At 28.3% G+C, this 23,404-nt stretch overlaps 1 protein-coding gene across 2 annotated transcripts; it reads right to left on the bottom strand.

Moving 5' to 3' along the window:
* Positions 1 to 1,194: 1,194 nt before the first annotated feature.
* On the bottom strand, positions 1,195 to 22,672 carry LOC135923896 (cysteine and histidine-rich domain-containing protein 1-like). Of its 2 annotated transcripts, none has more exons than XM_065458890.1 (8): positions 22,523 to 22,672; positions 22,375 to 22,481; positions 22,271 to 22,333; positions 22,096 to 22,231; positions 21,913 to 22,045; positions 21,662 to 21,767; positions 1,436 to 1,633; positions 1,195 to 1,390 (listed from the first exon to the last, which is right to left on the bottom strand). In XM_065458890.1, exons 1-8 carry the CDS (start codon positions 22,593 to 22,595, stop codon positions 1,280 to 1,282), a joined length of 927 nt encoding a protein of 308 aa, XP_065314962.1. In that variant the 5' UTR covers positions 22,596 to 22,672; the 3' UTR covers positions 1,195 to 1,279. The 2 variants fall into 2 exon arrangements, with proteins under 2 accessions (XP_065314962.1, XP_065314963.1); XM_065458891.1 differs by having other exon boundaries at positions 22,096 to 22,228.
* Between the last annotated feature and the right edge of the window lie 732 nt (positions 22,673 to 23,404).

Genomic DNA, 23,404 nt, shown 5'->3' with positions numbered 1-23,404 from the left:
ATCATACCTAAAAAGATATAGAAGTTACAACTATCTGGTTGCGTTAATATTTAGTGCCTTATTTATTAATTCTTTAAACAATTTCACCAGCCACAAAAAAAATAAATGATTACAAGTCAAATACAAACTAAGATATCACACCTTAAGTGTGAAGTCATCCAAAGATATGGAAACATTATCTCTGATATTTGTCAATAATTAGTTGTGTGTTTCATACTTTTTAGTACTTCAACCCGTTTGGTATTAAAGAAAAAGATTGGCAAAATAAAAATAAAGCCAAGAATGATATCATGGAAGAAGGAAAATCATAGAAGCAATGAACAATAGGTAAAGCATGATTATTGCCTAATAATTCATCAATCAGTTTTTCTAATCAAAAATAAAAACTACGGCCTGCCTTGGGCCTCTTAAATATCGATTTTTGATTTTCAGTTTATTTAGTTTTGTAATTAATTATATTTTTTTAAAAAGAATTTCGGGAGTTATAGAGGGAGGTGGTTCAGTCCCCTATTCTCCTTATCTATGTTACAGAGTATCATGCAATGTTATATATCGATTTTAACAATTAAAGAAAAATAAACAATTTAAGAGATCTCGGTAAACTTAATATTAAAAATAATTTATTATTACTTTAAACACTTTAAAACGCAGTAACGTATGATTTCAAAATTTTAAAGATAAAAAAAAATAACGAACCCAGTTGTTAGTCAAGAGCTATAATCACAACATAAATCTCTATGCCTAACTAGACCGATTCCCGAATAAAAGGCATGCCATCTCTCTGAATAAATAATATTTCGCATTATAACCCTTTTAAAAAATATATTTTTAAAATTTTTCTCCGTGATACATCCTTTCTTATCTGTAATTTTCCCTAAATGAGAGATAGGTGTGAGGGATGTGAAACTAGAAGGATATTTACGAATTGCTTAATGTTTGGAAAATTAATAAATGTTTGGAATATTAATAAATCTTTTATCTGCACATGAAAAAAATCTACCAGAACCAGATAATTTCAAAATAACATTTTTATCTATTTGTTACACGTGATCATCAAAAAAATTGAATATTTATTTATAATTTTAAGAAATTTTTAAATCATACAAATTTATTTAAATGACAATTTCTTTTGAAGTAAACTCTAATGTAATTTGAAATTTCTATCCAAGAAATTTGCATTTTTTTATTGCAATGAGTAAAATATTATTATGCTTATATCGTTTGATATTTTTAATAAAAATTGACTAGTAAACGTAAGGTGTAAATATAGACAAATACATTAAGAAACATCCATTTCTAATGTTTTCCATGATGTTGAAACCATTTTTTTCAATTTGATTTCGACCTTGGTCATAAAAAATGTTACTGTGCTTTGGGATATATCAATTATCTAATGTTTTAAAAGTTTATTTGCAAATAAAATATAAAATAAAACTTCTTTGAGAGCAATGTTTTTATCAAATGTCTGTAACCCACTGTCTTCCTTAGGTCTATATTCTATGTGTATTTTAAGGAATACTCTATTAGCATCAATAACAGTATGATTAAAATCTGAATTTTTTGAGTAAATTGTGATATAAATATAGGAAGCTGTTTGATGCCAATCATATTTACATTCAGGGGATAAGTCAGCCTATAAAATATAGGATATATAATAAAATTATACATGAGTAAAATATAAATTTGATATATATTTGAAAATAATTATCAAATATTTGAGAATTATTATATGTATCGTTGGCTGAGGATTAGTGTTGTATATCCAAATTTCACCTTTACAGGAGAGCATTTTAAAAAAATTTATATGGTTTTTCAACAAATGAAGACGTTGAATTTATTTTTTAATATGATAATGCTTTCGAATGATATAAGCAACTTATCATAGCTTGCCCATTCTCAGGAAATTATTTTTATACAATTTATCATAGGTTACCCTAATATAGTATTCTCAGAAAAATTATTTTTATACCTTTGAAAAAATAAATATGGAACAAAAAACTAATATTATCTTTAATAAATAAAGTGAAAATGTTCCATATTTAAAAATTGCATTAAAAAAGTAGTTTTAATCATTTTCGTTATTTAAAATTAACAAAATATAATAATTTTTAAAATAGACGCATTTGAGAAATCACATGACTAGATATTTGTAATTCGATTGGTAAAGGATATGGATCATTATAATAAATTAATATTTTGCAAGATAACAGATAGAATAATATAATAATGTTAATAAAAAAAATCTAGTTTCGTAATTTTATTGTTGATATACAGAAGGAGATAGTTGTGAAAAACTGATATATTGAAAATCAATTTTTATAAAAAAGTGAACATAGACCAATATAATACTCAGACTACGATATGTATCTACATAATAAAATTCCTGCTATATATTTTTATGCTTTATCACTAGCAATAAAACTTTTTACAAAATTTAAACAATATAACTGAAACGTTCAAAATTTTTTTAACTTAATTTCTTATAAATACTCAGGCAGTGTCCTAGGTCGACTTTAGCGGGCTATTTAACAATAATGCCACTTATTTAATTTTCTAAATAAAGATTGTACATATCAATATAGAATACGAGGTAAATATTTTATTTATTTATTTAAATTATATTAGATGGGCAAACATGCAAATATACCGTTGAGTAATAGCCAGTCTTTTGCATATTGTATGTCTTTAAATTCGTATCAGGTCAATTCAGCGAAACTTTTATCGCGAATGTCGTTTATCGCGAAAAGTTTTTATATTCTGCGAATTTATCTCCGCGAAACATTTATAACGAAAACAATTTCGCGAAGACATTGTCGCGAATTTATTTCCGCGAAATTAGAACCGCCAATTTATTAGAGCGAATACATTTTAGCGAAACATTTTACAGCGAATTTATATCGCGAATATGTTTACGTGAAGTCATTATCGCGAGCGCATTACCGCGAAACAATAAATATATTGCGAATGCATTTATTTAAAAGAAAACAACATTTTATTTATTATTTGATGTTTTTTAATAAAAAATGATATGCTACTATTGTAATATAATTTTTGTTACATTTTAAGTAAAAAATATTTCTTGAAGTTCAAAAAGATTTTTAAACATATTATGATAAAAATTTTAAATCTTCTTTGTAAATATATCTCTTTTGAGGAATTCTGTAAAATTTATTATAAATATACAATATTTAGGTGAAATCTTTTATAGTATTTTAATCATTTTTATAAAATTATCTATTTCTTAAGTATATTAAAAAGAGGTGGGTTTTCTAAATAATTTTTTAAAAATATTTATTTTTAACTTACTTATGTTATTTTATTTCATATGATCTTTTTAAGGATAATATTTTAATGTGACAATTGTCATATTCGTTATTTATTAAGATTTTTGAAATTTTTTGATTCAAAAGGGAAAAAAAGATGTTAAATTATAAATTCAATGAAGATGTTACTTGGAAAAATGGCAATTATTATAATCGGTATTTTTAAACATATTAGATTTTTTTAATGGTAATGGGCAAAAATATGTATTTTTAACATGTTAAATTATAATTTCTATTAGGATGTACCATATAAAAGCGACAATAGTCATAATCATTATTTTTAAAGTTTTTTTTACAGCTGCATAAATGGTGCAATTATATTTAAAAAATAAAATTGAATCCTTATATTTTTATAGAATTTTATGCTATAAAATTTCTTAAATGAACTCGAAACAATCCTTATCGTTTATTTGAGATCTTTTAGGTATATTAGGATAGGTTGCTAGAGCATAGATATTAAGCAGTAATGATTTCTGAAAATTATTTTTTCTTATTCTAACAGTTATAAAAAAAAATGCGTCACTGAGACTAAAATTAGACAAATTGATATAAAGTTATTATAAACAAAAATATATTAAATTATAGATAAAGCAGACGATCAAATTACACATCGTAAGTAGACGAAACATTAATAAATTGAACAAAAAAAAGACAATTTTTTATTTAACAATGCTTGATTTGTATCTTTTAACCCTGTGAGCTAGGCTGATCTGCTGGTATGGCCATTAAGTTGATGTTATGTATAAATCAATTAACAATAAAAAAAAACCAAAAAATCGGATTAAAATTTCAAATGTTAGTTTATAATAAGAAAAAATTTCAGTAAAAAAATAATTAGGATGAAAAAGTTACAATTCATGTCGGTCACGTTTTTGTGACTCTTTCCCAACCAATAGCGCATCTAAATGACGATATAATATTTATTTGTACCGAAAAAAGGCATTAATTAAGAGATGCGCAATTTTTAAATTGGGTTCATATTAATATAATGAATGAAATATATTTAATAAGTAACCTGAAAAGTACTGAGTTAATTTGGTTGTTATATTTTTAAAAAAGGCAACTAATTAGAGTCTATGAGCATTTTATCAAATTCGGAAGTAACTTTTACATAATTATAAGTTTACTAATCTAAGTAGCATTACGCTGCATTTATAGTAAACGCGTTATCTTAAAGCGTTGATATCACTATCGATATCATAGTTCTTTCTTCATAACGCTAATAACAAGGAGAAACTGAGCATTATTTTAAATATAATATTTAATAAAAAATACCTCTTTTTCGAAATCGCTATTATTTTTATAATCGTTCAACGCATCGAAACATATGTTTTTTAAATTTTATCATAGAGTTATCATCATAAAACTCCATATTTAAAAATTATACCTATTTATTGGTTTGATTTTGTAATAACGCTGCGTTAAATAATGCAACGCTTGAACATAACGCGTTTGCTATAAATGCTGCCTTAACAACACTAATTAAATTTTGGAAAAATAAACAGCTCCCGTATTATTTCAATATTTTGTATCAAATTCATTTTAAAAAAAATATAAAAAAATTTCACCTAAATGGTCATTTTTAAAAATCGATTCAAATCGGGCTTTTTAACAGCACTAATTTCAGTAGTCCAGTAGGGTTGGCAAAATTTGTAATTTTTTTGATTTAAATCGCGATTTAAACCAAATACTAATATTGATTGAAAAATTTTATACATTCTAATTTTTTTTTAACATTAGTATTATATTATATTTTTTTGTAAGTAAAAAGTTAATGCCTCAGGAGATCCGGTCTGATATTTTGTCAAATGAAAATTCGACATATTCGATGATAGGTGAAAACTGTTTAAAAAAATTTAGCTAGTCGATAATAATGAGAAGAAAATCTTTCATTTTCTAAAACGAATACTCTTATGAACATCCTCAAATAAAACTTTTAAATCAAATTTAAAATTTCCTTTTTTGATTAATAAAAGAATAGTGGTTCTATATTAATTTTAGCTACTCTTATTTCCGAAATAGGTGTCCTGAGATGCATTAGTAAAAAGATGTTCGCTAATACCCTTAATTTAATTTAATATAATATTGATTATTTTTGTGGTAATTGTTTTGTATGTCCCAAAAATTTTAAAACTATCCCTCTCCTTCCTTTTTCTGATAGAGACTAGTTCTTCAATTATATTTATGATAAATATGGTTACTCTTTTCTGATAATAAATGTATTGTTTATAACAAAATACTACATAAATCAAATAAGCATTCATATCATTTTTAAAATAATTGGTTATTTAAAAAAGGACTAATTATGTCTAATTTGATTAGTTTATTATTTAATTATTGTTATATGGTTGTTTAGTGTTGTTAAAAAGTCGAGTTCATCCGATTCTGACTCAGAGTCTCGAGTCGTTAGTCGAATATGTCGACTAACTCAAACTCAAGTCGTGAACTCGAGTTATGAACTCAAGTCGACTTAAGTCGTAAACTCAAGTTCATAAAATATTCGTCCTCAGAGGACGAATATTATTTATTATTAATTAAGATTTTTTTTACTCAAGACTTTCATGAGTCGTGAATACAAATTATATAATTGAGTCGACTAGTGGACGAATAGTTCTATGAACTTGAGTCGTCAATTTGAGTCGACTAGAGTGCTAATATTTCAAATTAGTTATTATTATCTAAGATATTTGTTCTGTCATTTACATTTTTTTACTTTAGACATCCAATTTGAGTCGTGAATACAAATTATATTGTTGAGGACGAATAGTTCAATGAACTTGAGTCGTCAATTTGAGTCGACTAGAGTGCTAATATTTCATATTAGTTATTTATTATTATTTAAGATATTTGTTCTGTTATTTACATTTTTTTACTTTAGACATTTAATTTGAGTCGTGAATACAAATTATATTGTTGAGTCGATTAGAGGACGGAGATTTTAAATTAGTTATTATTAATTTATAAAACATTTTTCTTTAACTTTAGACTTCCAACTTGAGTCGTTATACGAGTTATATACTTAAGTCAACTAGAAAACGAATAGTTGTGTCGTTTTTTCGACTCAGACTCAAACGGGTCATTTTTTACGACTTCAACCCAAAGTTGTCATCGTTTTATTGGATCCGATCCAAAATATGGGTCGTTTTTTAAAGGAAGATCTAAGGTTTAGGTTTCTTTTTTTCACCTCACCCATTATCCTGATTATTTTTTTCGACCAAGACTTCTAGGGTTGACTCCAATATATATATTAATAACATTTAATAGATATTAAAATCATGGGAGGGTAAATTATATATTAGCTTCTTTTAATTATAATGCTCTGACTTACTATTATTAATGCACTGGCATTTGTCATCGTTATATTTTTAAGTGATTATGTACCATAAAAAAGTGACAATTGTCATAATCGTTATTTTTGAATTTTGGCAAATGGGTAAAAATATGTTAAATTAAAATTTCAGTGAAAGTGTATCATAAAAAAATGACAATTGTCAAAATTATTTTTAAATTTTTTTTAAGGCAAATGGGTAAATAGATATTGTAAACATGTTAAATTAAAATTTCAGTAAATATGTACCGTAGAAAGATGACAATTGATTTTAGAAAGTGCGAGTGGACCTGTTAAAAAATTTAAATGAGGCATTTTGATGAAATAAATAGTAAAAGTTTCTGAAAATGCCTTGGAAAAACTGGCACAATTCGCAAATAAATTGAGGGTTAAATTACATAACGAATTGTGTTCATTTACCAGTATATTCAAAGATTTAATAGCAGAATTAAATGAAATGGATTTATCTACATGTTAAAGGTTCAAAAATTTATTATTTTGTATAAATTTTTTTCAGGACGTAGGCTGTTTCAACCGATTTCAAAAACGTCGAAACCAAATTTTTAGCCGAATATCCAAGCTTCGTGATTATATGCTATTTATATACATCTAGTCATTATAAAAGAATTTCGGTGGATAAAATTATATTTAGATGTTCAATATTTATTTAAGGAGAAATTTTTGAAATATTTTTATAAAAATTACCCCCCCCCCACTCCCAAGCAAATTCCTGGCTAAGCTCCTGGTGTCTACTAATATGATCAAAAATGGCATGATAAATATGAATATTTTGAATGTTAAGACCCACCAAAAGTATGTTAAATTATTATGAATATTCAAATAAATGCTATACATTTACCATAAATTTAGTCACAAGTAAAATTAGATTCTATTTATAAATAACAGAAACTTTTTTTTAAAAAAAGTTCCAGGCCTGGACGAATATTGTAAATCGCCATTATTATATATAAAAAATAAATAGATATATTTAAAAATTGGATATCATAGAATAATATATCACATAAAGATCCGTAAAATGCCGAATTGGTATATTTTAATATTTTTTTAAAACCCAAAACAAAAAAAAATTTATACACCCAGGCCGAAAATCTTATTTTTATAGAAATCCTGACCGAAAAATATTTTATCAAAAAAATCCGGGCCGAGCTTGAAAATATAAAACCCGGATGAGCCGATATTTTTTTTAAGCCGTACATATGATACCTCACAGGTTTCTGATAAATAATGTATTGGTTCTTATTATGCGTTTCCTCGAGGGACAAAAAATCAAAACATCGAAAAACATTTTATTGATTGAATATGTGATAAAACATAAATTTCAAATTAAAAAAGGGGTTTAATTTATAAATCCAAAAAAGAAGCTTGAAATGAAATTAATTGACTTTTATTTAAATTTATTATCAATTTTTTTTAATTCAAAGATCGGTGATAAAATTTGATATATCACATAAAATTCATTATCAGGGGGGAACATAGGGTAGGAAGGAAGAATAATATCATATATTTAGAAGCTTCTTTGTCAATATATTTTCAAATTCTTAAAATAATTTATAATAAATAGTGTTATATTTGTACAATAACAAATCATATTATTACTGTATATGTGCAATTTTAATATATGATTTATTTACTATTATTTTTTTATTAAAAAATTTAAATCGTTTGAACATATCAAAAATTTATTTATAAATAGATAGATTTATTTTGGAAGAAAGAAACAAGGGGAGGGATTGGTTATTATTGAAGTGTGGGGTATAATAATTTTTAATTATTTATTCTTATATTTTATTAATAATTTTTTTATTGCACAATCATATTTAAAATTATTTTAAATGAAAACATATTTGAAAAAATCATTTTCCTATTTTTTTTATTTCACATCTTTTCATACTAAAATGTCATACCTAGATAGTGATGAAGATAACAGAAACCCTCTGCTAAATAACATGGACTTTGACTCGGAAGTAGAATTATGTAATAATTTTTTGTAATTATAAATGTGAGTAGAATGACCTTGCATACAACCAAGATCTTCTGGATGATCAAGATCAAGACATCAATATGAGTCAGATATCAGTAATATCTGATTCATCAGTTAATACATCGATAGATAGTACTTTTTTGATACAAAGAGCATGTTTGAATTAAGCCCCAACAAAAATCGCCGAATGTGTAAAATGTGTAATAGATATTTTAGCGTTCACACTGCAACAAGTATTATAACAAATAAAAGTATGAGCTATATTAATTTATATAGCCAATTTAAAAAATCACGTTAGAAGAAATCATCCAGATCTAATTGGGAATGGAGAGAGCGAAGATATACCCAAAAACCTAGTTGGCATTCGTAGATTATTAGCTAAGGAAAACGAATGCCTTAACAAATTAATTTTGAAATTTATTATAAAAAACAACATTCCTTTCAAAGCTATGAATAGTAAGGAGTTCCGAAATATATTTTCCTTCATATTCAAGAATGAAAAAATCTGGACAAGACAGACAGCCTGTAAGTACATTGAAAAAGTGTATAAAATTTCAAAATTACAACTCATAAAAAATTTAAAGAATATTAAAAGTAAATTGGCTATCACGACTGATATGTGGACCTACATTAACTCATCGTCTTTTTGTGTAATTACATGCCACTATATCGATAAAAAGTGGAAAATGGAAAGTTGTCTTTTAGATTTAATTCAGCTACCATACCCTCATAGTGGTATATCACAATATTTGTTAGAATCTCTCGATGAATTTGAGATAAAGGACAAAATTATCTCCATCACGCACGATAACGCACCAAACATAGTAAACGCTGCTGAAAAAATGATTACATATTTTTATGAAAAATATAAAACAAGCTTATACAGCCACCGATGTTTAGCTCATATTATAAATTTGATAGTTAAAGAGGGGATTTCAGCCTTAGATAAAAAACTAAATAAAATAACTAATCTCGTAAAGAAGTTACATTCTTCACCAAAACTTTTACAAAAGTACTTGGAGCTCTCAGGTGGGACGAGGATTCCTTTAGATGTAGTAACTAGATGGAACTCTAAATATTTAATGATATCAACAGTAAACAAAGTAAGTTAAACATATTTTTTCATAATGTCTATTATGTTCAACCTTTTTGAGATATAACATTGCATTGTCTAATAATATATTTAATTAATATAGAATTTAGATGCAATTAAAGAGCTAGGAAAAAAAATGTATGACAGAGCCTTTCGATATAAGCGTTAGGGAGGCAAAATCTTTATAGGAAGTTGAAAATTTTTTAAAGCCTTTTTATAAAATAACACTCGAAATATCGACAGATACCACTACAATTGGAACGGCTGTTTTATTTATAGCAAAGATGGACAAAATTTTAGGGGAGGCTTCCAAAAATCCTCCAGATGATGATATTAAAAATGGGGCAAATAAAATGTGAAACGTATAAAAACTATCTGAGCACATTCAGCAATTATGTATCTACCATGTTAGATTCGAAAACTAAGATGAAATATATGCCTCATTTTGTAGCAAAGCAGGATTATAATGAAAAATTCAATTTATTATATAAAACCTACGGGTGGCCACAAAAATCAAATGTGTATGACTTCTCTCTAGATGATTTGGAAACACAGCCTTATTCGGTCTGTATGCATCACGAATTGAGAAAGTAATTATAAATATTTGGTATAATTTTAGAGAAGCTTGTGAATTTCCAGATCTCATTAGAGATGAAATTAAAGAATATGTCAAAGAACCGGTTGCACCAGCGTCAACTAATATACTTGATTGGTGGGCGAAAAACAGCGATTTTTACCCAACCTTATCGCTGATAGCTAAGGATTACCTTGCTCAACAAACGTCCAGCGTTCCAAGCAAAGAGCATTCAGCAAGGCCGTTGATTTTTTGACCAAGAAGCGAAACAGGATGTCATCAACAACATTCAAACATTGTATGTGCCTAAATAATTGGGATGTTTCAATATGAAATCATTATCTATTATATATACACATTTTTATCTTATTGATTCTATTATAAATCTTGTTATTTGCATTATACAATTATCAATAAATATTTAAAATATAAATAAATATTGTGTAATTTATATATTATTTTGAAGATATTTAGTATTAATTTATTTAATATAAGATAAAATTATAGGCCTCTTTTTATTAGATTTTATCTAAGGTTTTACAAATTTAAAATCATAGATCAAAAACATTTTAATTTATGTTTCTCTATTTTAATAAAGAATTTTTATGTAAAGAGTGAATTTATTTTAAAATTACCTCAGCTTAGAAAATTTTCAAATATCAAAAATTATGTCTTATTAAATCATTCACATAAATAAGACATTTAATAACTAACAAATCTACACGAATGAATTTTTTATTAATAATTAAATTTTTATATACTACTATAATATGTGTTATAAATAAAAAAATAAAATATGTTACTTTATAACTAAATATTTTTTTTTCTCTTTAGCTTTCACCTTTTCTGGTGGTAAGCTCCTTCAACATCTCTCTCCACTTTATGTTATCAATACAATCTCTTTAATCTAATTTATACTTCTTTATATTGGATCTAACTTTATGGCCCCATTGAAGTTTTGGCCTTCCTCTTTTACGTTTGCCCATCACTTCCAAACTCTTAACTTTATGTAGTTCATAGGCCTTCTAATTGTGTGCCCATACCACCTAAGTCTATTTACCATTAACTTAGTCTTAATGGGCACTACCTTTAAACTACTTAGTATTCTTGTACTGCGCACTTTATCCTTTCTTGTTACCCCAGCAATCATCCTCAGCATTCTCATCTCCATGGTTTGTAGACTTCTCTCGTCTGATTCTTTGGTTGGCCATGTTTACGTATATAGAATAGTTGGTTGTATTATGGAACTGTAAATTTTTCCCTTTAATTTGCGTGGGATTCTTTTATCAAATAGCACTCCAGATAAAGATCTCCACTTTAGCCACCCTTGATTAATCTTACTCTTTATCTCTTTTTCTATTGTGCCGTTTGTTTGTATAGTGGAGCCCAAATATTTGCAGCTTTCAATTGCCGATATCTGCCATTCATTTATATCAATACTCTCTGTTTCATCTCCTCCTATCACCATATACTCCGTCTTTTCTCTATTTACTTTTAATCTGTGCGTTTCTAGGATATTTATCCAACTCACTAGTCTTTCTTTCATTTCATCCTTAGATTCGGCAAGTGTCACAATATCATCTGTAAATATCATATTCTACGGGACTGTTTGAGGTATAGACTGTGCTAATACATCTATTACTGTAATGAAGAGAAGTGGGCTGAGAGCCGACCCTTGATGAACTCCTTCGGCTATTGTGAAGCCTGCTGAAGTACCTGTTGTGCTACGGGCCATTGTTGTATGGCCCATATACATATCCTGTATTATTATTATATATTTTTCGGGAACATTTTTGTGGCGTAGAGCCCACCAGATAAGTTTTCTTGGGATTCTATCAAAGACCTTTTCTAGATCGAGAAAGACCATGTGTAGCTTTTTGTTCTTTTCCCTGTATTTTTCACTCATTTGCCTAATTGCGTGGAAAGCATCGGTTGTTGATCTTCCAGGCATAAAGCCAAACTGAGTCTCTCCTATTTCGATTATATCTCTTAATCTTTTTTCTATTATTTTTTCGTATAGTTTTAGACAGTGTGACATTAGTTTTATGCCCCTGTAATTTTGACAATTATGTGGATCCCCTTTATTTTTGAAGATAGGAACTAGATAGCTCTGCCTCCATTTTTGGGGAACCTCTTCATTTCCAAGTATCTTATTGTATAGATTTGTGAGGAGATGTATTCCATCATCTCCTAGTGCTCTAAGGCTTTCTATTGGAATATCGTCTGGACCCCTAGCTTTGTTGTTTTTCATATGCTTTAGGCATGTGATTATTTCTTGTTCTGTTATAGGTTGTACAAGGTTTTGACATGGGGAGTGTTCGTCTAGATGTAGTGTGTGGGGATTAAAGTTGAGAAGCTCCTGAAAATATTCTTTCCATATATTCATTATTTCTTTTTCCTTTATTATCAATTTCCCATCTTTATTTTTGATTACTTTTGGAGCTCCGTTTATATCCCTAGAGTTCTTTTCTCGCTGTTTGGCTAATCTGTATATTTTATTTTGCCCTTCTTTAGTATGTAGATCTTCGTACATGTCATCGTATGCCATAGATTTGGCTCTAGCCACCGCTTTTGTAGCTAATTTCTTGGATTTTTTGTATCTTGTCTTGTCATCTGCGTTTTTGGATTTGTACCATATTTTATAAAGGGCTTTTTTATAGTGGTTTGTACCTCTTCATTCCACCACCATAGTTCTTTATATGATTTGTTGCCTCCTCTTGTCAAGCCTAGTGTCGATTTGGCAGTGTCTATTAATCTGGATGAAAGGTCTGTCCACATTTTTTCACTAACTTGTGAGGAATCTATTGTTTCAATGTTTGCATTGATTGCAAAGGCATCTGTCATTGTTTTTAATTTGCCCTATTTGATGCATGGTTCCAGTTTTATCTTGTTTTGAGTGGATTTATTTGAGATGTGTAAATCCATGACTAGTAGCTTGTGTTGTGCGGCGATATCTTCTCCTGGGATGACTTTGCAGTCTATTACATCTTTTAATCTTCTGCGAGAGATTAGTATGTAATCTATCTGTGTTTTCCTTGTACCACTTTCGTATGTTATTAAATGACTATCCTTTTTTCTATAGTAGGTGTTGGTTAAGGCAAGGTCGAAGGCTTGCGCAAATTTCAGTATATGCTCTCCTTCATCATTTCTTTCTCCATAAAACCACCATGATGCCTTTTGTAGCTATCTCTTGCTTTCCCCACATGCACATTTAAGTCACCACCAATTATGACTAGGTCATCCTTAGGGATTTCCATTACAGCTTCATCGAGGATAGCTCTAAAATCATCTTTCTCTTCTTCCTTGCAACCCGTTTGAGGAGCATATAATGAAAGGATGTGTAGCATTGATTGACCAATGCAGAGTTTTATCTTCATTAGTCTATCAGAGATCCTGTAGACTTCTACAACTGAGGAGGTTAGATCTTGACTGAGGATGATGCCGACACCGTTCCTATTGCTAATAAGTCCATTATAGTACAATTTATACCCATCTCCAATCATCAAAGTCTTCTGTCCTTTTCATTTCGTCTCTTGTATGCATGCTATATCAACTTTTCTCTTGTTCAACATTGATGCCAATTCTCTCGTCTTACCTTTAAGCGTCCCAATATTCAAACTTGCCAATCTTGTTTTCTTTGCTTTGACCTTTACTTTACTTTTCACAGGATGGAGGTCTACACCCTGCGCGTTGCATGGAGGGAACGCCCTAGCTTTCATATTCATATTTTCATTTGTGTCCTTCATTTTGTTTATTGGACAGGTATCCTTAGCACCCGGCTGTCCAGGCTTGTCGGTGACCGGGGTGTCATCTCTATCCGAAATTCATCATACCATATGTCTTTACACATCAGTCATCGAAGAAAAACTTGAAAGTTTTTATGGTTCTTACCAAAATTGAACCTGCGTCCTTGTTCATACTCGTGTTTCCAAGCGTACATCTTACCCACGATTACTTTATAACTAAATATAAAAATATAAAATAAAATAAAATAAAAAATACAAATCTTATTTATTTTAAAAGTACCATGAAAACAAATAATATTATTAAAATGAGGAAAAAGGGAGTGTTTCGAAGAAACAAAAAATAAATTCAAATTATATTATTATTGAAAAAAGATTTCCAGGCATAAATTATTTTCTTGGGATAAAAAATTATCCTGATAAAAAAAAGGTCTACACTAAAACCAATGTTTTTCTTGACATAATAGAGCTCTGGTTCATCTAAAAAAAGTCGGCAATATATATCACAGTATGAATAGGGTTTAAGCATTAACACCCCCACCCCCTTCGCGATTTTCACAGGGTTGCATGTGTTTAATTTGGAGATATAATAAAAACTAAAACTATTAAGTGGTATAATAATTAATTATGAAGTTTTTAAAAAACATAAATACCACATTTATGTATTAGGAAGAATTTTTTACAATTATAAAAATTTCTCATAAAACTTTTTAATTACAAAAAAATAATTTTTTAAATTTAAAATGTTTAATATTAACAATATTTTATTCAATAATACCAATAATAGTTTTAGAAATTCTTCTTTATACTATAATAATAATTCCTTTTTATCTAATCATTCCTTTTCCACATCATTTTCGCAATCTGCTATAAGTGCCAATTCTACTATAATAAACCCTATAAACTCACTGGCAATTCAAACTCCAAAAAGAAAATATAATTGCTGGAATAAAGAGAAAATTGACATAGTAATCAAATTGTTTTCCCAGCCAGAAATGGAAAGAATGAAAATAAAGGACATTGCCAAACATATTGATACGTTAATAGCCTCGGTTAACAAATTAAGGCAAGAAACTTTTCCAGAGTTTATAGGGGGCCAATTATAGATTATTATAATTTCGTCCTTTAGTATACTCAAGTTCATAGAACTATTCGTACACTAGTCGACGCCTCAAGTTCATAAAACTTATCGTCCTCTAGTTGACGCCTCAAGTTCGTAAAACTATTCGTCCTCTAGTCGATGACTCAAGTTCATAGAACTTATCGTCCTCTAGTCGATGACTCAAGTTCATAGAACTTATCGTCCTCTAGTCGATGACTCAAGTTCATAGAACTTATCGTCCTCTAGTCGATGACTCAAGTTCATAGAACTTATCGTCCTCTAGTCGATGACTCAAGTTCATAGAACTTATCGTCCTCTAGTCGATGACTCAAGTTCATAGAACTTATCGTCCTCTAGTCGATGACTCAAGTTCATAGAACTTATCGTCCTCTAGTCGATGACTCAAGTTCATAGAACTTATCGTCCTCTAGTCGATGACTCAAGTTCATAGAACTTATCGTCCTCTAGTCGATGACTCAAGTTCATAGAACTTATCGTCCTCTAGTCGATGACTCAAGTTCATAGAACTTATCGTCCTCTAGTCGATGACTCAAGTTCATAGAACTTATCGTCCTCTAGTCGATGACTCAAGTTCATAGAACTTATCGTCCTCTAGTCGATGACTCAAGTTCATAGAACTTATCGTCCTCTAGTCGATGACTCAAGTTCATAGAACTTATCGTCCTCTAGTCGATGACTCAAGTTCATAGAACTTATCGTCCTCTAGTCGATGACTCAAGTTCATAGAACTTATCGTCCTCTAGTCGATGACTCAAGTTCATAGAACTTATCGTCCTCTAGTCGATGACTCAAGTTCATAGAACTTATCGTCCTCTAGTCGATGACTCAAGTTCATAGAACTTATCGTCCTCTAGTCGATGACTCAAGTTCATAGAACTTATCGTCCTCTAGTCGATGACTCAAGTTCATAGAACTTATCGTCCTCTAGTCGATGACTCAAGTTCATAGAACTTATCGTCCTCTAGTCGATGACTCAAGTTCATAGAACTTATCGTCCTCTAGTCGATGACTCAAGTTCATAGAACTTATCGTCCTCTAGTCGATGACTCAAGTTCATAGAACTTATCGTCCTCTAGTCGATGACTCAAGTTCATAGAACTTATCGTCCTCTAGTCGATGACTCAAGTTCATAGAACTTATCGTCCTCTAGTCGATGACTCAAGTTCATAGAACTTATCGTCCTCTAGTCGATGACTCAAGTTCATAGAACTTATCGTCCTCTAGTCGATGACTCAAGTTCATAGAACTTATCGTCCTCTAGTCGATGACTCAAGTTCATAGAACTTATCGTCCTCTAGTCGATGACTCAAGTTCATAGAACTTATCGTCCTCTAGTCGATGACTCAAGTTCATAGAACTTATCGTCCTCTAGTCGATGACTCAAGTTCATAGAACTATTCGTCCTCTTGACTCAAGTTCATAGAACTATTCGTCCTCTTGACTCAAGTTCATAGAACTATTCGTCCTCTTGACTCAAGTTCATAGAACTATTCGTCCTCTTGACTCAAGTTCATAGAACTATTCGTCCTCTTGACTCAAGTTCATAGAACTATTCGTCCTCTTGACTCAAGTTCATAGAACTATTCGTCCTCTAGTCGATGACTCAAGTTCATAGAACTATTCGTCCTCTAGTCGATGACTCAAGTTCATAGAACTATTCGTCCTCTAGTCGATGACTCAAGTTCATAGAACTATTCGTCCTCTAGTCGATGACTCAAGTTCATAGAACTATTCGTCCTCTAGTCGATGACTCAAGTTCATAGAACTATTCGTCCTCTAGTCGATGACTTAAGTTCATCGACTATTCGTCCTCTAGAAGACTAAGTTGATAAAACTATTCGTCCTCTAGTAGACTAAGTTGATAAAACTATTCGTCCTCTAGTCGACTCAAGTTGATAGACTTGAGTTCACAACTCGAGTTAGTTTTGGGTCGAAGTTTTCGGCTAAGTCGACTAGACTTAGTCGATTAACAATACTAGTTGTTATTATAACCGATAATCCTGAAAATCAACATTATTACTTCTAAACCCCAAATGTTTCAAATTTAACAAATAATGAAATCAAAGTGGCAATGGAACATGGCTAATTTTATATCTTCAACCAATTTCTTATCTATCAATCATGGCGAAATTCCAAGCTACATCAAATGAATATTTAGCAGGACCATTATTCGTAGTAGTGTATTCTAAACTTAAGAATAAACTTAGAAAAAACAGTTTGCTTTTAACAATTAAATTCAAATACCAATGTCAAGTACATAAAAAGTTGTAATGCAGTGTCAAAGTTAGGTATTAAAAATCGATCATTTAATTTTAGCATCTAGTTTCGATTCTGGAAGATATCATGATAATTCTCTTATAAAATTTAAAAATACAGAATATTATATTTTAAATTGGATTGCATCATTCTAATTATGATAAAATTATTTTTATGGTAAATGCTAAAAAAAACGGATGCTTCTATTATTTTTACTAAATTGCAGAGCATTTATTTTTCTGGACTACAAACTCTGAACCTGCACCAAGTTCAAAGATATTTCACTGTTTTAGAAGGAGAGCTCATAGCCCTAAGAATATTTAAAATTTTATAAAAAATATTGATAATCAAATTGATTTTTATTTGCCAACCCTAGTTTCCAGCCTAATTTTTATAATCCCATTATAATTTATACTTTTTCTAAATATACTTTTAACAGATAAACTATAAAAGATTTGATAACATGTGATTAAACATTAAAACAATTTATTTTCCTCCTCATCGATAAAAATGTTTAGAAATGTGTATAAATATTGTCCCGAAAGGGGGTGTCTTTGTATAAAATTATATATTAATCAGTTTTTAATGGTTTTTCTTGGACTATTTGATATAATTTAAAGGATTATTCATCTTGTAAGTGAAAATAACAATAAATGGGGCTTTCATTCAATTATAGAAATTGTCTATCGATAAAAGAAATTTCAATTTATTACTTTATTTATAATTTATTGTAAAATTTTTTGCGCATATAACATATATTTAATAAATATTAATAAAATATGTTCAATTAAGTTTCGACTTCTTGAATATATGAATCAGAATCTTGTGCATTTCATATATGGCGCCCTAAATATTAAAAAAATTGATATAATTTAAATTTAAAAATCTAATAAACAACTCACTTTTAAAAGATTCTAATTTTTTGGTAGCACATTTACCTTCTTGAGACAACAATGTATAACTACGGCCAGTAGCAGTTAACAGTGAAACTAATGTAAAATATGACTTTGGGCAAGTAAAGAGTGTGGTCTATAATACTTGGAAATGTAAAGGAATTAGAAGGTCCTGATGGGTTCTTCCTGCTTTTAATTTTTCACTAAAACAAAGCTAACTACCAATTAGAATCATAAGGATACGTTAGGTATCCTGATATTTCTTCAATAATTATACTTTCATCATTATATGATCTATTCTATAATACTTTCTATTGAATTGGAATACATTTTACTTTTAAATTGATGTAGATCTGTTGGAATCAAGGTGTGTATTTTGTGTGTTCCAGGTATTTAACTCGTACAATTCATATGATGTGGTTATTTACTTTGAGTAAGGCCTTGTAAACTAGCTCTAGCGGCTAATCTTTTAACAGTGCCACCAATCCCATCACAAACACTTTTCCCGTGTGCTATAGCAGAAAAATGCCATTTCGCCTGTACGAAATCCATCTCATGATGGCAAATATTAATAAAATTTTTACGATTTTTATCATCGGAAAAATAAAAATTTTATTTGGCCTACAAATTTTATTAATTAAAAAATTTACCAATGTTTTTTTGAAAATGATTCCATTTTTTTAAAAAAGGCATTGATAAATTCACCTACTGGTTTGGTTATTGTTTCAAGAGTGGTTCTATCTACGGATAGCCATTGTTTGTATGTTATAAATTCGATGTCCTTAGAACGAAACAATATTTCTATTTGATCGCGTAAATGTGTTAACCCTGGACAATTATAACATTTGCCAATATAAACTGGATGGTTGAGGCGAATTACAAATTATTAAGTGTAAAATATGTTTGTATGTTTTAAAGGGCAACATATCATTGGTTAAATTTGATCTAATGATCATTAATTTAAAATTTTGGTGGTAGCTGCAATCACATTCATGTGTACCACTACCTCCAACGAGTATACAATTTTTGAGCGAATGCTTGCAAATTTCGAAAAACCAATTTTAACATCAGGCCTCATTTCTTTAAAAAATATATGAATTTCTTTCAAATTATCTAAAATTAATCTCTTATGCATGGTATTCTTTTTTCCGTCTTTGGTCAAAATCGAAACGCAATCTTTCTTGCCTGGCATGATTTTGCTTATTTCGTCCATACAACAAAATTCTTTTACAATTTTAACTGTATATTCGTCTATAGTTTTTCCAGGCTTGGCGTTAGGTGTTGATAGAAATCAAAATACCAATAAATTAATTAAAAATAAATTAATATAGTGAGCATGTATTATTGAATGATTAATCATGATTAATCAATTTTTATTTATTTTATTGATTGAAACACTTATTTATTGTTATTCTAATTTAGTAAGGCTATGCCGATTTTAGAAAATCCGATCCAATATTTATATTGTTTTAGGTTATTTTATGATAATACTTTTATTTTGTATATAATTTCATAATAATAATAAATTAATATTTGTAATATTTTAAAAATATCAAATTATTTTAAATGAGAGGAGAAAATTTTGATATTATTTTTTGGCGTCTATGAAATGCACAAGATTCTGATTCAAATATTCAAGAACTATAAACTTGGTTAAATATATTTTATTAATATTCATTAAATATATGCTATATGGGTAAAATTTTTATAATAAATTATAAATAAAGTAATACATTTAATTTCTTTTATCGATATACAATTTCTATAATTGAACGAAAGCCCCATTTATTGTTATTTTCACTTACAAGATGAATTATCCTTTAAATTATATCTAGTCCAAGAAAAACCATTAAAAACTGATTAATATATAATTTTATACAAAGACGCCCCCTTTCGGGAAAATTTTTATACACTTTTCTAAACATTTTTATCTATTTTGAGAATGAAGAAGGCCGAGTCCCAAACCAATTTTTTTATATAAATATAAAGGAAGAGTTTAATGTCTACTAAATTTTTTAAAAAATTGAAGGTCGTATTATTTCCAAAAATTTTTTTTAGTCTTTATATATTAAATAAAATGGCCAGATTGGTAAAAAAAATAAAAAAATTTTTTTTTATCTAAAAGTAGAATCTTTGTACGTAATTTTGATATTAAATTCGTTATTTACAATTATGTAGTTTTTAAGATATACTTAATTGAATGAAGGCAGATAATGGTAAAATACGTCATTTTTGCCACTTTGAACCCTAATATCTTCAAAAATATAAATGTTAGGAGGCTAAAATTTTGGTTATTTCTTAGTTACATCTTTGCTTACCAAATTTTAAAAAAATCGAAAGGGGTTGGCCGAAAATCTCATTTTTTTTGCTCATTTGATGTGGAATGACCCTATAATAAAAACTTATACTTTAGTTATTTTATATATTATATCGTTGCTCTTTTAACAAATAAATATATAGGGTATTTAGAAAATTCAGAGTTAAGCTTAATATACCTGTCTTTTCAGCAAATTTTAAAAGATTAAATTATCTATACCACACATTATAATTTTGAAAGGCCTAATTAAGTTAAAATAGTTATCCAGCAAACAGAGTACCCTATGAATTTCAGAAATTTTTTATTTATATGAAAAATTAAATAAAAAAATATTTTTTTTTAATATGCAGGATATTTCATGTAAATCAACTATTATAATCCTTAAAATAATTTTTAACAATAGAAAGTTTATTGCATCGAAATGTTTATATATGGCACCATCTATATTTTTTTAACATTAACAATATTTTAATTTTAAAATAATTATTCAGCCGCACTAATTATTGAAGAAATTATTATTAAAATAGGAGTAAAGATAAAAATTTGAAAAACTGAAGCTCAATGATATATTTGAAATATTAATTTAAAATTTTTAAATCAATTTAAGATGACTAATATCTAAAAAAAAATTAATTATGATGTTCCCCACATAATTATCAATTATTGACTAAGTTATTAATATTAGATACAATATTCAAACTAATTTAGCTTTTATTAAAAAATAAATATAAATAAAAGGTTAAAAAAACCAATTTTTGTACTTTTAATTCCCATTATTTCAGGTAATATGTTTGTTAATAAGCAAAAATTTTGTTTCATATATTACTACAAAATATATGAAAAGCCTACAAATTTTTGTCGAAATTAAAAGGGATTGGCAAAAATATTGATTTTGCTCATTTGACATGGAATAAACAATTGGTCTCATTATATAAGTGGTATCAGTACATCTCTGACTGAAAATTAATATAATTTATTAAATGTGGTATGTAAATTTTTTATAAAAAACTTCATTTTTCTTGTTCCATAAATGTTCTCCTTTTACACATCCCATCTGATTTAGAAATGTTGTAAAATCTGATGTTTTCTTTTGACAACAGCTCCAATATTTCATACTATTAATAAAATAATAAGTTGAAATTGAATAGATATGCATATATAAATGGTAAATTTTATAATTAACTTATTGAATAATTATATAATAAATAATGTGGCTATAAATTATTACTGATAAAAATAAATTGTTAATAAGTATTTAACCCCTCATGAAAAACTGGTTGCCCTGGATGATAGCAACATACAGTGTCATCCTTGAGTGCTTTACAATAAATAACACCACAGGCATGGTGTGAACAAATTTCATCCATTGAAGGTTCTGTTGATTTTTTATTATCTGTATAATTTTTCATTAGGATGATTGCTTATGAAAAGGCTTACACAAACCTTGATTAATTAAATTATTAAATTTGTTTTGATTATTAAATGCCTTATCCATTATAGTTCTGATCTTAGTTAAAGGTTCATTAATAGAGGGTCTATCAATTGGTAATTCTTTAGTAGATTTAACATATATAGCCTTCTTAATATAAATGTAATGACATACAATGTATTTGATTACCTTGAACTCCTTGGGCTTTTCTTCAACTGGTTTTTCATTTAAATGTTTGCCTTTACAACACCCCTGAAAAAAGAATTGGTAGAATAAAATATATAATTGATTACTGGAATATTTAAAAAATCTGTGAAATTGATACATTTTTTAGAACAGCAGGACCAATACTTATATGCATCGTGAAAAACAGGCTTCCCACAATGATATGTGCAAGAATCTTTATTCAATGACAGTTAAGATAAATATTTATTTTTTAACCTTCATGATTATTATTAGAATCAAAAGCTTTCCCACAGCCCTTGTTATAACAAATATTGCCTTCGATAGACATTTAAAATTAGGATATGTATATTGTACAAAAAAGTTAAATATCTATGATGCGTTTGTCAGATTATATTTGACGCAACGTCATGTAACATACCAAAAAAACGTAATAATGATTCAAAAATTTGAAATCCTTTGGTAAGTGGCATAGTCAGGATTTATTTAAGTGGGAGAGGTAAATAATTTTTTTATGGACTGCACTTAAACTCCCTTATTTAATGTAATATGTAGAAAATAAAAAATGATTTCTAACATTAATTCATGTATAGTAAGGTGACTGATGCTACAGATAATTAAATCAATTTGCACTTATTGTTTATTTAAAAAGAATAAAAAATTCTATTTAATTATATGTACTTAAAGAAATATGATATTTTATGTAATATGATAATTTTAAAATAGACAACAAATATGGTGTTCCTATAATTTGGTCTATGGTATTCATGGTCGTTTTTTTAAAAGTAGATGAGATAAGAGGTAAAATTTTTATTATATTTATATGAATAGTTTAAGTGAAGACACCTTAAATGGTAAAAATTTAACTGATAAAAGAAAACTGGCCTCTTCATCGCCTTTTAAAATTGATAATTCGATGGAGAGAGTTCAACATCCCGAACCCGATATTCTTCGATTTGGGAAGCCAGTTTTTGTTTAAAAATGTAGGCAACTGTATGTCAATATAAAGATATTTTCTAACATTCTTTGACAAAGGGCAACGGGCCAGTTAGCCTAGTAGAAAAATGTCTCACAGGGCCTCGAGATTAGTGTTGTTAAATAGTCGAGTTTTTTCGACTCTGAACTCGAGCTGGAGTCGTA

This window comes from Gordionus sp. m RMFG-2023, chromosome 2 (assembly GCF_954871325.1).
Source record: "Gordionus sp. m RMFG-2023 chromosome 2, tfGorSpeb1-WG-v2, whole genome shotgun sequence".
NCBI lineage: Eukaryota > Metazoa > Nematomorpha > Gordioida > Chordodea > Parachordodidae > Gordionus > Gordionus sp. m RMFG-2023.
The sequence above is the reverse complement of the archived record's forward strand: the minus strand, read 5'-3'. Positions and strand labels throughout refer to the sequence as shown.

Excerpts from the sequence above, each read along its gene's own strand:
- LOC135923896 (XM_065458890.1), bottom strand. The coding sequence starts at position 22,595 with ATGTCTATCGAAGGCAATATTTGTTATAACAAGGGCTGTGGGAAAGCT. Across the intron at positions 22,482-22,522 it reads TTCTAATAATAATCATGAAG|ATTCTTGCACATATCATTGT; the intron begins GTTAAAAAATAA and ends CATTGAATAAAG. Across the intron at positions 22,232-22,270 it reads AAAAGCCCAAGGAGTTCAAG|AAGGCTATATATGTTAAATC; the intron begins GTAATCAAATAC and ends ATTTATATTAAG.